The following is a 15,501-nucleotide window of genomic DNA, read 5'->3' as shown; positions in this document are numbered from 1 at the left end:
CGGAGCGGCTGGGCCCGTGAGCCATGGGCGCTGAGCCTGTGCGTCCAGAGCCTGTGCTCTGCAACGGGAGAGGCCACAACAGTGAGAGGCCCGCGTACCATAAAAAAAAAAAAAAAAAAAATTTACTGTTCCTTCTAGTACTGATTATTTTCAAATAAGTCATTTGAGCTGCTAAATATACAATACAAATCTGATTACTTTGCAATGTGATATTCCCTCAATGGCAGTATCAGCTATCAAAAGAACATCACTGTTGCACAGATTTAAAAGGAGGTAGGATTCTTGTTAAGACTACCACTGAAATTATTAGAGGTCTTCCAGAATTAGGTTGCTAACCCAAAATTTAATGGAAACAAATACAAACAGTAGTCTAGATTAGCAGAACATCACTGCCAATTACTATATCGAACAGTATGAGCCTCTGCCAAAATGATACAATCTAATTAACCTACAACTCCACTAATTTCAAATTTGTGATATTTATGGCCAGGACTAGATTAAAGAGCACTTTTATTTAATGAATACTTTTGCGAAAGCAAAAAACAAATTAGATTCATCATTCTCTCCATCATAAAAGAGACTATCCTTTGAAGCTTTCACATCAGAAAGCTTTTACATTTATTATATGTGTGCGCATATACATACACACTCACACACACACATATCAGTCTTATCTGATCAAGAATGTTTACCTAGCAAAGATGAGCACAAATATATTATTATATAATTGTCTGTGAATTATTCTATAATTTCATATTTTTCATTAATTTATACAAGCTTTTACATCAAAGAAAATTAATGGATTTTTAGCACACTTATATTGCGTTTCCAGCACATAGTTTTACTTCCATTAGCAAAAATATTTACAATCTTTGACTTGCCTGATCAAACTGGGTAACTTCTTGGCCAGAAGGAATCTGCAGTCCCCAAAGTCTATACTTTTTGGCAACACTAGAAAACTGCAGATCCAAAGGAATCTCAGCTATATCAGATCGACTTAGAGTTTCAGTATTTCCATAGTCAATATATCTCACCAGACACTGGAAAAAAATGAGAGAAATGCTAATACAGAACTTAGATTAAATATCTCCAAAGAAACTACCCATTTGCTGCTTTCTGTTAACTACCTGTAAATCATGATAGCATTTTACCTAAAACTGACAAAATGCATTCAGAAATGAGAGCTCCAGTAATATCCTCAAAATATAGAAAATCCATAGTCCATGAGATCCCGAGGATTTCTATATTTGGTACTAGTTCAACCAGTACCAAACAGTACTATTTCCAACAGTACCATTTCTCATTTTGATTTTTTTTAAACAATAGTATTTAAATAAACATAAATCTATGAAACTTATGACTCTCTCCTATCTCTAATGTTAAAATCAATCAACCTTCTTAAATTCAAGCTGGAAACAATAAAATCTGAAAATAAAGGCAAAGTTATGAAACTTTCTTTGATAAACTTAAGCCTACTCCAACTGTTAGATCTTGGAAATGAGTCAAATTCACCCTTACCTCCAGCTCTATATCTGTATAAAAGGTAAAAAAGAAAAATAGTTTATTACAAGGTCAAAAGCCATCTTGCCCTTTAATTTAAAAAAGTTAAAGCCAAACCAAAAGCAAACACAAAATATCATCTCCAGTTATCAAACTGTGGAGAAAAGGTCTATTTCACTAAGATAAACCACTACCCATGACAGTAATAAATCACGAGATTTTTTAAAGATATTTGGAACATTACTCAAGGTGTTTCACCTTACCTTCTTATTACACCAAGAACAATATTTACAAAACATATATATTATAAAATATTTTAAGTCCAGGAAAGTAGACACAGAAAAAAACAGTAAAAGAAACCCTACAGAGATGCTTTTACAGAGCCTGCAATGTGCAATTGCCACCAAACAGCTATTCAGAATCCTATCTCCACAAATTCCCTTAAAAATCTCCCACAGTTTCACAACGTAAGAAACAAAATAGCTAAATGCAAAGAAAATTCACCACATTTAACCAAGGCATGAGAAAGTGGCAAGCCAATCTTCATTAACAATATGCACATCAACTAAGTAAAAGATAACCATAACTTCAGGATCAATCAAATGTTCTTTTCCTACTCAATCTTAATAGAATGAACTTTTAAGTTACTCAGCAAGAATCAAACATAATTATTAAGAACTGAGGTACAAAGAACCAATTGGTCACCAAAAATAATCACAAATTATGTAATCTATAGTTAGATAATCTGGGGTGATTATACAACAACTTAAAATCAGAAGAATATTCCTGAATCTGACTTGTATTTTTTTAAGCAATTCATTTCTTTTGTGTTCTCTACGGGGAAAAATTTATGTTTTAATCAGTTTATAAGTTCATTCAACCATATTTTATTACTACTATGAATAAGCAATGAAGGACTAAATAAGCATCAAATTTTGGAACCAAAATAAATATTCCTCAGAGCAAAAAAAATTGAACACTTGTTCCTACCTTTTCATCACTGATGATTTTCAGTACTTTGCATCTGTACCAACATTTATCTTCAGAAAATAATCCTGCATAAATCTACAAAGAGAAAAAGAAAGTAAAATTATTTGGCATTTTAATGAATTTAATGCTAAGTAGATCAGAATAATAATTAGCATTTATTAAGGACTTACTATACATAAATAAGCATAATAACTTATTTTATTCTCATAACAACCCTGTGAGGCAGGTACTTTGTTTTCACCATTATATGCCCAAAGTCATAAACTCGTAAGCAGCAGAACCAGGATTCAAATTCAGGCAGCTGACTTCAGAGTCCATTAGGTTTTTCTGCCCCTCCAAAAAACAGGAGAGAGAAGATGAAAGACATAAAAACAGAAAACTCAAAAAAAGGCCCAAGCATCAAAGACTTAAAGTCATGCTGTTTTGATGTCTGAAGACATAATTGGTACAATTAATTGTTCTTAAAACACAAACATGCCAAGTACATGCCACTTAAGTCTAATTCTCAACTATGGTAGGATCCCTATGTCCAACCAGACAAGAAAGATTCTTACACTTTTTACTTTATACAGAAAGACTTCAGTGTTATTGTAAATATAAGTAAATAAATTACATTATATAATATCCTTAATACTGAACTTTCATATATTTCAAATTTATATTTTAATTTAATTATGTTTAATAGAGAACAAAGAGAAAAATTTACATACTTTAAGTCAGTGTCTCAACCTCAGCACTACTGACATTAGAGACAGGATAATTCCTTGGTGGGGGGATGGAGGCTGTCTTCTGTCATATGCGTTGTAGGATGTTTAGCAGCTTCCCCCGCCCCGGCCTCTACCTACAAGATGCCAATAGCACTCCTTCCAGTTGTGACAACCAAAAATGTCTCCATGCATTGCCAAATGTCTCCCAGGGGTGGGAGTGGAAGATACAAAGTAACCCCAGGTTGATAACCACTTTAAATCATACATTCTCAATGGGAGAAATATTATCCCCATGGGAGTAAAAACTGGTTCTTGGAGCATGGAGGAGAATCTTAGATATTACAGTGGTTTGTAGTCCTCCAAAGTTCAACCCTACCTGACAACATAAATAGATATCCAGTGTATCTGTGGTGTTAAAATGTCTTGCAGAGAGGAGACCCATTCGGGAAAAAAATGCCTTAGAAGGGCATAATGAAAAAAAGGTTGAGGAGCATGGCTTTAAGTGATGGAGTATAAAATTAATTTATCACTCTGAACTAGGACAAATTCACAGATTTTAAAGCAAAAGGAATACAGAGGGTGAAATGTAAATATCCTCAACTCCCCAAAGCAACAAAGTACAAATCAACTTAGACACACAAACGGATAGCTAAGAAAGCAAATACTACAAAGGACAGGTGTGTTCAATTACGACTTAACTCTGGTTCCCTCAGCTAACACTCAACAACTGAAGGGCAAGAGAGAGCACAAATGGCATGGTACCCTCTCCCAGCCATCTTATTTCATTTTTCAGCAAGCAAACAGGTTTAGTAGCAGAAATACCTGATCATCAACCGTCCTATCCAATTTCAAACCTTGCAAAAGATCACATTACCATTACTTACGATTTTGTAATATATACCAATATAATTAACAATTCAATACAAGGCAAGTGACAGAAATGGTGTATCATCGTAGCCCAGTCTAGGTAGAGGTGGGGATACCTCTAGAAATAGAGCTCGAACCCAACCAAACTGAGCAATCTAAAGTTCTTGACTCTGTTAGTGTGAATAATCACAACCACCATCATAAATACATCTATCCCAAACAGGCTTGTCTTGAGAGCACAGTCAGAACTATATAGTCATTCCCATTGTGCCTAGTCCCACTCCTCTTTCACGACTCCACAATTCCCACCCCATGTCCTGACTACATGGTAAGAGGAAGAGAACTACTCAATCACTAAAGAAAATTTACACAGTATAATCCATTCACAGATAATCAGAGGTGGGTAAGTAATCATTTATAATGAGAAGTCTCTTTCTGAAAATAGGTTGAATTTTTTGTAAAGCAAGTAATTTATTTTGCATTCAACAGAGGAAAACAGATATGTCTTAACTCATAATACTATTAAACATAGTCACAGACTACAAGGATGTTTAAAAAAAAACCTAAAATCTTTACAAATTGCATTATCTTATCCATTCTGATGCTCAGCTCCAAGCTACAATCCTTTCTTCCTTCTAAATTTCTTCTTTTTATACCTTTTTATATATGTCATTGGGGTTTTAAATTATTTTTAAATAAAACTAAATAAAGGCACATTATTAAAAGAAAATCAAAGTATACCCAAAGAGGTAAAGAGTAAGACTTCCTTCCCAATACTCTTCCACATGCACCTCCTGAAAATAATTTTACATTTACAGTAATTTCACATGTACACTATATGTTTATGCTTTTTTATTTACATAAATGGGTTCATTTTAAATACACTATTTTTTACCTAATTCCATATCAAAACACAGAACTCTATCTCCCTCATTTAAATAACCAGGGCTTGGGACTGGGTGAGGCAAGCAAGGCATCCAGGGCACAACATTTTTAAAGGGGAATTCACTGTGAAGTATCAACCCTGAACTTGCAAAAGTGCCTCCTTAAATTCAGTGCTTACCTCGCCCTAGCTATCAGCCCGCCAAAATGATTACTTAGTATTCCAAAATAAGGATCTACCACAGTTCATTAATTATTCCAATATAGGGTAACAGTTAAAAAGGTGGGCTCTGTGAGTTTAAATATTTGATCCACCTTTAACTAGCCGGTGATTTTCATAAAGTTATCCTAGCTGTGTCTCAATTTCCAAAAAAATAAAGTATAAAATAATAACATCTGCCTCACAGGGTTGCTGTGAGGATTAAATGTGTTAGTACAAATGAGTGAGGATTAAATGAGTTAGTAGCCAAGTATTTAGAACACTGTCTGTCTCAGTGTAAGATGCAAATGCTAGCTATCATTATTATCACTACTACTACTACTGTAATATTGATATATTAAAGGATATTTAATCTCCACTTTTGCCTATTACAAATAATGCTACATTGAATATATATGTACAAACATCTCTGAGTACTTTCTGTACTTAAATGTCCAAAGGATAAATTCTTGGCAGAGAAACTGATGCATCCCAGACTACAGGCATTTACTATTTTGAAAAAGATGGTTAACACGCACATACAGTCATCTGATTTAAAGCAAAGATTCCAAGACAACTCAACAAAGAAAGGTTTGTTATTTCAATAAATGGTTTTGATATAACTGGATATCGATATGGAAGAAAATTAAATGTAACCTCTACTTCACATCATAACCAAAAATTTATTGGAAGTAAACCACAGCCCTAAATGCAAAAGGCAAAAACTTCTAGGGAAAAAACAAAATTGGAGAATATAGTCATGACCTTGGGGTAAGTAAAGAGATCTTATATAGGAAACAGAAAGCACAAACCAAAAAAGAAAAAATTAACAGATTTCAAATGTTATCAAGAATGTGAATAGGGAAGCCTTACACTAGGAGAAGACAGTGGCAACACACATATAAGACAACGGACTCATACCCAGAATATATAAAGAACATGTGCAGTTGTCCCTTGGTATCCACAGGGGATTGGTCCCAGGACCCCCCTCAGACGCTAAAATCCCTTATAAAAAATGGCACAGTATTTGCATATAACTTATACACATCCTCCCATAAAATTTAAAACATCTCTAGTTTACTTGTAATACTGAATACAATGTAATTGCTAAATAAATAGTTGTAAATACAATGTAAATGCTATGTAAATAGTTGCCAGTACACAGCAAATTCAAATTTTGCTTTTTGGAACTTCCTGAAAATTTTTTGGAATGTTTTTGATCCACAATTGGATGAATCCATGGATGTGGAACCCATGGATACGGAGGGCCAACTGTACAGAACTTCCTACAAATCAATCTAGACAAACAACCTTGAAAACTGGGAAAAGATCTAAACAGGATATCCAAATGGCTAATAAAACCCGAAAAGCATGCTTAACCTTAGTACTCATTAGCAAAGTGAAATTAAAATCACAAAATAACAATACACACCCACCAAAATGGCTAAAATTAGGAAGACTGACAATGAGAAGGGTTGGTGAGGACACAGAGGAACTGGAACTCTCATACTTTGCTGGTAAGGATGCAAACTGGTTCAATACTTTTCCAAAATGATTGGCCAGTACCTACTATAGTGAAACATGCCTACCCTATGACTTGGCAATTTTACTCCTAGGTATATACAAAAAAGAAATAAGTTAAAATATCCATTAGAAGGCTTGTATAAGGATTTTATAGCAGTTTCATTCACAGTAGCCAAAAACTACAAACACTCCAAACGCCCATCAAAGGAGAACAGATAAATTTTGGTATATTTATACAGTGAAATACTGCATAGCTTGAAAAAGAACAAACACACCATAATATAGATGCACACAATAATATGGATAAATCTCAGAAATTACGTTGAACAAGCCAGACATATACAAAAGAGTACATATTGTATAATTTAAGAACAGGCAAATGAACCTATGATGATAGAAGTCAGAATAATGATTACCTCTGTTAGGGGACTACTGACCAAGAATTGACTGAGAAGGGGTCTGAGGGAATTTTCTAGGGTGATAGAATTGTATCTTGATCTGGGTGGTGATCACACAGATGCACAGATATGAAAAATTCATCAAGAGATTAAGAGATACACACTTCACTGTAAGTTATATGTCAATTAAAAAATATATGTACATATATATATTGTCCAACTGTTCTCCATAAGTATGTCTCTTACAAATTTTTATGAATCAGTGTCAAGGGCAAGGATTCTATTTTGTTCACCACTGTATACTTAATGCTTAACACAGTGCCTAGTACCTAGCAGATAGTTCATAAGTATTTTTGAAAAAGTAAACTTATGACTGTTTATACAAATTCTAAAAACTTGCCTCTTCCTTTCAAATATATTAAAAATTCCAAAAACTATAAAATCTGAGGCACAGGAAAGCTAATAAGAAAGATAGAATAATTATACCCAAGAACATGGCTCACCTTCCTTGGATCAAGATTCCTAAAAACTGAACTGGCATGGGGACAGACTTCAGACAGTGAACAACCAATCTTCATAATATCCTTATTTCTACTGATACTCTAGAAGGAAGAATAGATATAGTATAAGACTCAGTAAAATATTATTTGACAGTGTTATGCAAATGAGGATTCTACTATGCATAATACTTAAAAGGTTTTGGAGCATTAGAAATTAAATCAATTCTTATGTCATTATTTTTTCATAATTCAAAAAAGTTCTTTGTAAGAAATGGAACTAGGCTATAAAAAATTTTTACTTCCCAATGAGTTCAAATTACTTGGAATTCAAACTATGATACCAAATATTATTAATATCATATTAAGAGGTAACTTTAAACAATTGTCTCTGGGTTTTACTTTAGCTCTAATTGCTCAAAACAGATACCATATTTTGGTCAAATGACATGGATCTTCTCACATATTTGTTGTTGTGTAAAGGAAACAGATGTAAAAACAATTTCAAAATGTACAGGTTCTCTGTATATGAATACTGTAATCTAGTTAGTAAATTTCTCACAGGGGCATGGGTTAACAATTTTGAAACTACTTTAGGTATATACTAGGACTGAACAAGTAAGTAAATATGTTCTAGATAATGAAAGCAGGGAGAGAGAAATTACAAATAAGGAAGGCAGGCTAGAATGAACCTGCAGTGTTAGATTACAATTGCAAAGTATCAGTATGAACTTGTGTGTGTGTGTGTATACATACACACACATATACACAAACACATATATGTGTGTGCATGTGTATACATATGTTTGTGTGTGAATATATGCATATATGAAAGACACACACAGAGATACAGATGTGTATATGTGTTAACTATATATATATTTGTATTTATATAGTATATTTATAAATATATCTATAATTCCTATCTCTGTCCGCTGAGAGCCTAGAAGCAATGACACTCAAGTAGCAATAAGCACACCTAGTGCCCAGATCTTGATTTTTAAACCCCATTCTCCAATAAAAGAAACAAGAGTTCTTTGGAGAGTGGTTGAATCCAGGGCTAGGACAGGGAAATAAAAGATGATCCTGGAACATCTGGTGATGCCAGAAAGTAAAGAAATATTCAAAAAAAGAATGGGTGCATTTTAAAGGATACAGTAGCCAACGTGAACAATCTCCTATTGGCCAAAGCTGGAACAATTTAAACAACAAAATAAATGATAGTATGGGATTATAATCCATGGAATAAATACCCATGGATTTATATTAATATAAATAATTGAATAAATAAATATATAAATGCTGGAGAGGAAACAGCTCTTCCTTAAAGAAGAATTCCAATTAATAAATGTAGAAGGAATGAGGAAAATAGAAAACCATCGTTAGGCAAAGGCCATAGCAATAAATAAAAAATTCGTGGGTAAAAAGTTTAAGAGAAACAAGATTAGATAGTCTCAATGCATCTCCCTCTAAAACACTTATTACTTACAAAAGGAAAAACAGTAACTTTACAATTAAGAAACCCAGCAGTTACCACCTTAACCAAGTGGATCAAGGTTAACATCAATAGTGAAATATAACAACATCATAAATCCCCAATATGATGTACTTTCAGTCCACATCACTTCTGTAGTATTACTGCCAATCTATTTATGAGAAATCATAAACAAATACAAACTGACCAGAATTCATTAAAAATGTCAAAATCATGAAAAATAAGTATAAAGGAACTGTCAAAAGTTGGAAGAGACTAAGGATACATGACAACTAAATATAATGTGGGATCCTGAATTAGATCCTGGAATAGAAACAAAAAAAAAGGCAGGGGTGGGGTGGGGGGGAGCGGGGAACTGGTGGAATTTGAATAAGGGCTGTAATTAAGATTTAACAGCATTGTACCAATGTTAATTTCCTGACTTTGACCATTGTACTTTGGTTATGTAAAATGTTAGCAACAAGGAAAGCTAGGTGAAAGGTATAAAGAAATTAATTTTACAACTTTCCTGTAAGTCTAAAGTTATTTCAAAGTAAACTGTTAAATATATATATATGTTTTTAAAAAATATATCAATAACATGAAGTCAGAAAGAGAAAAACAAATATTGTATATTAACGCATATATGTGGAATCTAGAAAAATGGTACAGATGAACCGGTTTGCAAGGCAGAAATAGAGACACAGATGTAGAGAACAAACGTATGGACACCAAGGGGGGAAAGTGGCGGGTCAGAGTGGGGGTGGGAGGGTGGGATGAACTGGTAGATTGGGATTTACATGTATACACTAATATGTATAAAATAAATAATAAGAACCTACTGTATAAAAAAAAGTAAATTAGATAAAATTCAAAAAAAACAAAAACAAAATAAAAAATATATATATATCAGTAACATATTCAATAAGGCTAGATAGAACATGATTATCTCTGTAACTGAAAATAAACTCTGAAAGAGCAGTTCAAATGACATCATGATGAATATAAGTATTGATAAACAGTAAAAATGGGAAGTGAATTTAAACTGACCCCAAGACACACTTGAAGCAGCCTTTGTAAATAAACTCCTGGAATGAGCTCTCTAAAGTTCAAAATACACCAAAGTATTTTACATAATTAGATTTGTAGGTATATGGACTAGCATAAACGGAAGCTCTTTTTTTTCAAAGGTCAAATACTTAAGATTCCTTCAACTGCCATTCATCAAACTAGGCCTAGCAAAAATTCTGAAGTGTTTTCATGTAAATGGCTTAAATGGCAGAAATCCATAGTGGTAGAAAAACAGAGACTATGTGTGAGCAAACCTTCAACTTGACCTGCCTCCACGTGTTTCTAAATCTCTATTTACTCTTCATCTACACCCTATCCCAACCTAATCAAGTGTTAAAATTTGCATCTTTTTTCTCCTGCCATATTCTTTCTGTAGGATTACTATTTTATTGTTGCCCTTCCTGTTACACAGGATGTACACAACTGGTGTTAAAAAGTACAATACATTCTACAGCTGAGCACCTCTTTCTGTAACTGAACAGGCAAAGAAATTATACTGAACATCAGCATCTGGCAGTATTTTTCAGAAAAAAAAAAGTGTCTAAAGTGGGTTTAAATTGATTAACACTATTAAATCACTTCTAATATTTGATATTATATGATTCAATACAGCCATACAATTACATAAAATGTATTAACATCAAAGAATACAACCAAAATTAAGATAGCAAACAAAGCCTATATAACTTTTTTTAAAAGAAAATACTCTTGAAACCTGCATGTAACTGCCCATTCTTTTAAAGAAAACCTACTTAAAGCAAAATTATCAACCTCCAGAAAAGTCACACACAGTAAGCCTATCCCCACAAAGTGTACAAAATGCACTTGAAAAATACAAAATTAGGGCCTCCCTGGTGGCGCAAGTGGTTGAGAGTCCGCCTGCCGATGCAGGGGATACGGGTTCGTGCCCCGGTCTGGGAGGATCCCATATGCTGCGGAGCGGCTGGGCCCGTGAGCCATGGCCGCTGAGCCTGCGCGTCCGGAGCCTGCGCGTCCGGAGCCTGTGCTCCGCAACGGGGGAGGCCACAACAGTGAGAGGCCCGCATACCGCAAAAAAAAAAAAAAAAGAAAAATACAAAATTAAAACAACTGTAAGCAACAGGTGAGCTGCATATTTATAAGAATGTGAGGGCTTCTCTGGTGGTGCAGTGGTTGAGAGTCCGCCTGCCGATGCAGGGGACACGGGTTCGTGCCCCGGTCTGGAAAGATCCCACGTGCCGCGGAGCGGCTGGGCCCGTGAGCCATGGCCACTGAGCCTGCGCGTCCGGAGCCTATGCTCCGCAACGGGAGAGGCCACAACAGTGAGAGGCCCGTGTACCGCAAAAAAAAAAAAAAAAAAAAAAAAAAAGAATGTGAAAAGAAGTCCTCTCATTTTTAGCACTGTTGTATAAAGAACTGTCTTTTGATGTGAAATTCATGAATTGTCCTCCTATTGGGACCACACTTTACAAAAATACCATGTTTTTGAAATGAGATTACAGAGCAAGATAGAGCATCTTAGCAATGTCATCTTACTAAAGTTTTTTTCTTTGATTTTTACTACTTTATCAAAATATATCAAAACTTTAACAAACATTAAAAGATATCCCTTAGGGGCCTCCCTGGTGGCGCAAGTGGTTGAGAGTCCGCCTGCCGATGCAGGGGATACGGGTTCGTGCCCCGGTCTGGGAGGATCCCATATGCCGCGGAGCGGCTGGGCCCGTGAGCCATGGCCGCTGAGCCTGCGCGTCCGGAGCCTGCGCGTCTGGAGCCTGTGCTCCGCAACGGGGGAGGCCACAACAGTGAGAGGCCCGCATACCGAAAAAAAAAAAAAAAAAAAAAAAAAAAAAAAAAAAAAGATATCCCTTAGATATGTAGGATTCATTTTTAAAATTCTTGCTTACAAACAATATACAAAGGAGAAGCATATTTACTCCCAATCACACTCCTGAAAGATGCTTCTCAAGGTTGAGAAGGGTCTTCTCTCTTTTTCTCACTGGTTGTTTGTGGCCTTAGCATGTGTTAAGATGTGAGATTTCAGGTTATTCGACTGAGCAAACTTCTTATTACAACCGTCGAAGGGGCACATACAGGGCGTGTCTCCGGTATGGATTCGCACATGTGTGCACAAACAATTTGTTTCTCGAAAAAAATCATTCGATTCACATGGACGCCTTGGCAGTTTTCACTTAATCTTTTCATCCAATTAAGACATTTTTCCTCACTTTTTGAAGTATGTTTAAACTTCTACAGGGGCCTCAACTTCATGGTTGAAATCAGAGGTTAGCAAATTATGGGCTCTCCTACCTGTTTTGGTAAATAAAATTTTAATAGATCACAGGTATACATATTTATTTATATATTGTCTATGGCTGCCTTTGCACTACAATGGCAGCTTTTGTAGAGCTGAACAGTTGCAAAAGAGACCCACAAACCTTAAAATATTTACTATCTAATATTTCACAGAAAAAGTTTGCTGACTCCTGGTTTAAATCATAGTTCCAAATTCAAGCAACAGCTTCACATAAAGGTCAATAAAAATCAAAGTCTAGAGCTGCAATGACCAATAGCCAATTCTTACTTGAAATATGGCTAGTCTGATTTAAGTTGTGCTGTAAATCTAAAATATACACTGGATAGGAAAAAAAGGAAAATAAACTATCTTAGTAACATTTGTATTGATTATATTTTGAAATGATATTTTGGATATGCTGAGTTACATAAAACATATTTATTAAAATCAATTTTGCCCATTTCTTTTTACTTTTTTATGTGTCTGCTAAATTTTAAATTACTTACATGGCCCACATTATATTTCTACCAGACAGTGCTGGTCTGAAAATCTTATTTAAGATAATAAATGTTTTTCCTATATAATGAGCTTAAAAATATCATTTATCATCCAACCTGGGACACTGTTGAGAGGGTCACAGCTGTTATTAATGCAGAGACAATGGGCATTGAACCAGAACATTGTGGGCAACCTTTAGAAAATATGTTCATAAGCAGAGATACAAATTTGCCAAAATTTTTCTATGACTATCACCCTTCTAAAATGTTTTCTATATAGATTTAAAGAACACTGAGTTAATCGTATGTCTTCTATAACCTTTCTTCTCATAAATCCTATTTCCCACATTGCCAATTCACTCTACCTGTACAAAAAGGAGTTATCAGGCTGTAGAAGTACAGAGAAATGTTATTCCCTTCCCTCCTATATCATGTAGTTCACAAAATTAAAAATTAGTAATTGTGTACCTCTGAGGGATTCACCTTTTAAATTCTGGAACATAAGCACTTTGGTGCCTTGCTTTGTATCTAAAACTAAGTAAACTTATCTGTCCTGAAGCATGCCAATGTAAAATTATAAATGTTCCATTAGTACTTCCAATTATATGATGAGAAAAACATTGTACCTCAAATTCAAAATTAAGCCAATAGAAAAAAAATGACTGAAATTTTAACACAGTATCACTTAAGAAACAATCTTATCAGAGACCTCTAGATGGGGCTGTAACTTCAGAAATACAACAGTTTTTCAGCATCTTCAGTAATTTATGCAGCCTAGATATGTTAAATTGAATGTTAATTCTAAAACCACAACTACAATTTTGCTGTTTTCTTTTTTAACTCAGTGTATTATGAACATACTACTCATAATTCTGGTATTAAGTTCCAGCTGTAACCATTTGTCTTCTAATAATGCCCTGTGTTAAATAATGTTCAATAAAAATTAAGCATTGAGAATAACAATGATATATATATACATTACAGGGTTTTTATTTTTGTTTTTGTTGGGGAGGACCTGGATTAGTGGAGGAAAGGGTGGGAGAGGAAACCAACCAGGCTACTATTTACCTGGGCCCAAAACGTTACTGCATCTTCTACATGACTTCCAACCACATCTTCAACTAAAACCAAATCACAATGCAAAGAAAATTAGAAATTAATCAAGATCATCTAGCTCTTACAACCAAAAATAATTTTTAGTGTCAGTACCTTTACTGTAATGTACTTCTTCATCCATTTGGACAATTCCTGAAAAACGAAAACAATTCAATACTTTGAATTAGGTTCTATTAATCTGTCCATTAACACTGAATAAAGACTAAACCATATAATGTCCAAATTCCTCCAAGTACGTTTTGTCCTAAGTTATCAAAATTTAAACTCTATATTAAAAACAACCCCAAAGATATTTTCTTCAATAATTGTTTTCAGTATATTGTATTTTGCAATTTCATCATACGCAATTTCTATCTTTGAAATTATCTCTTTAGTCAAACCTTCACGAATTTACCTTGAAGTGTATAATTCATGCACACTTTGATCAGTTACATAAATACTTCAGAACAATGTGCATACTCTTTTAAAATAATTGGTGCCCCCCCAAACATGAGTAGGACTTCCATAATTTAAACAAAAAGAAACACTACAAACATATGTAAAACAAATGCTTCCGACTGGTATTTAATTTTTAAATAAACATATCCATTTTATTTAAAAGGAATAGTTGTTTCTGCTTTTGAAGATACCCTGCATTTAAAAACTGCAAAATGAATCAAACTTTATACATACCTTCAAAAATAATTTTCATTAAATAATTTGCTTTCCCAACTGCAAAATATTTCAAGATAAATGTCTGCTAGTTTATAATTTTATCCTTAAAACACTAGAAGATTGCACTTTACATGCATATATGTTAGTTTTTTGAAGGAAATGGAAAACAATAAATTTTTTTAAAGAAATTTAAGAGTTAACTAAACATCACTACACCAAAGCTCCAAATACTCTCCCAACTAGGGGGGAAACAGTTAACCCTATGGGGGGGCAGGGGGAAAGGTCGTAAAAATTATTTTTTAAACTTTATTCTGATTTTCGTTACAACTTAAAAAAAAATTTTTCGCATACACTAACTAGAATCAACACATCTTTAAAAGAAGGATTCTTCCTCAAATACTGGCCAAAAGTAATTTTTTAATTGAGCAAAAAGTTGTAAAAACCAAGTTGGAATCTGTTCAGTGAGACTATACTTCACTGGAAGACACTGGCTTAAACTTAGTAAAAATGAAAATGTTTACTTTGGAAATCGCACCACACGATCTAAAAAGCCACTGCTAGAATAATGTTTAAATCTTACTTTTAAAGGGGTCAAAAAAGACTTTTCCACATGGTTATGAAGGAAGTGATAATGCACCCACTTTCTGTAAACCTGGATTACCAAACGGCACTTCCAATTCACATCGAGAGTTTGGAATAAGTAAGACCAGGTCGCTCCTTAACGCCTATTTTAGGAGGGATTTCAAAGCTTAAACGGCACGTAGTTTGCGGGAAGAGAAAATTCCACCGGACAACAGGCCTGCAGGTCCCTGTCTTCACCCAGAACACGCAGGCCTCAGTTATTTGCAGGCCG

The 15,501-nt window shown here is 34.4% G+C and overlaps 1 protein-coding gene across 2 annotated transcripts in view; it reads right to left on the bottom strand.

The window, feature by feature from the left end:
• Positions 1-14,115, bottom strand: part of STK31 (serine/threonine kinase 31) — a 79,231-nt gene extending 65,116 nt beyond the window's left edge. For both annotated transcript variants that reach the window (XM_060108380.1, XM_060108381.1), the window contains exons 1-5: positions 14,088-14,115; positions 13,947-13,999; positions 7,571-7,669; positions 2,491-2,565; positions 882-1,040 (exon numbers count right to left, since the gene is read on the bottom strand). In XM_060108380.1, coding sequence (XP_059964363.1) covers positions 882-1,040; positions 2,491-2,565; positions 7,571-7,669; positions 13,947-13,999; positions 14,088-14,115 — 414 coding nt within the window. The remainder of the gene's footprint in view (positions 1-881; positions 1,041-2,490; positions 2,566-7,570; positions 7,670-13,946; positions 14,000-14,087) is intronic.
• Positions 14,116-15,501: the final 1,386 nt, after the last annotated feature.

This window comes from Mesoplodon densirostris, chromosome 9 (assembly GCF_025265405.1).
Source record: "Mesoplodon densirostris isolate mMesDen1 chromosome 9, mMesDen1 primary haplotype, whole genome shotgun sequence".
NCBI lineage: Eukaryota > Metazoa > Chordata > Mammalia > Artiodactyla > Ziphiidae > Mesoplodon > Mesoplodon densirostris.
This window is presented reverse-complemented; position numbering and strand designations above follow the sequence as displayed.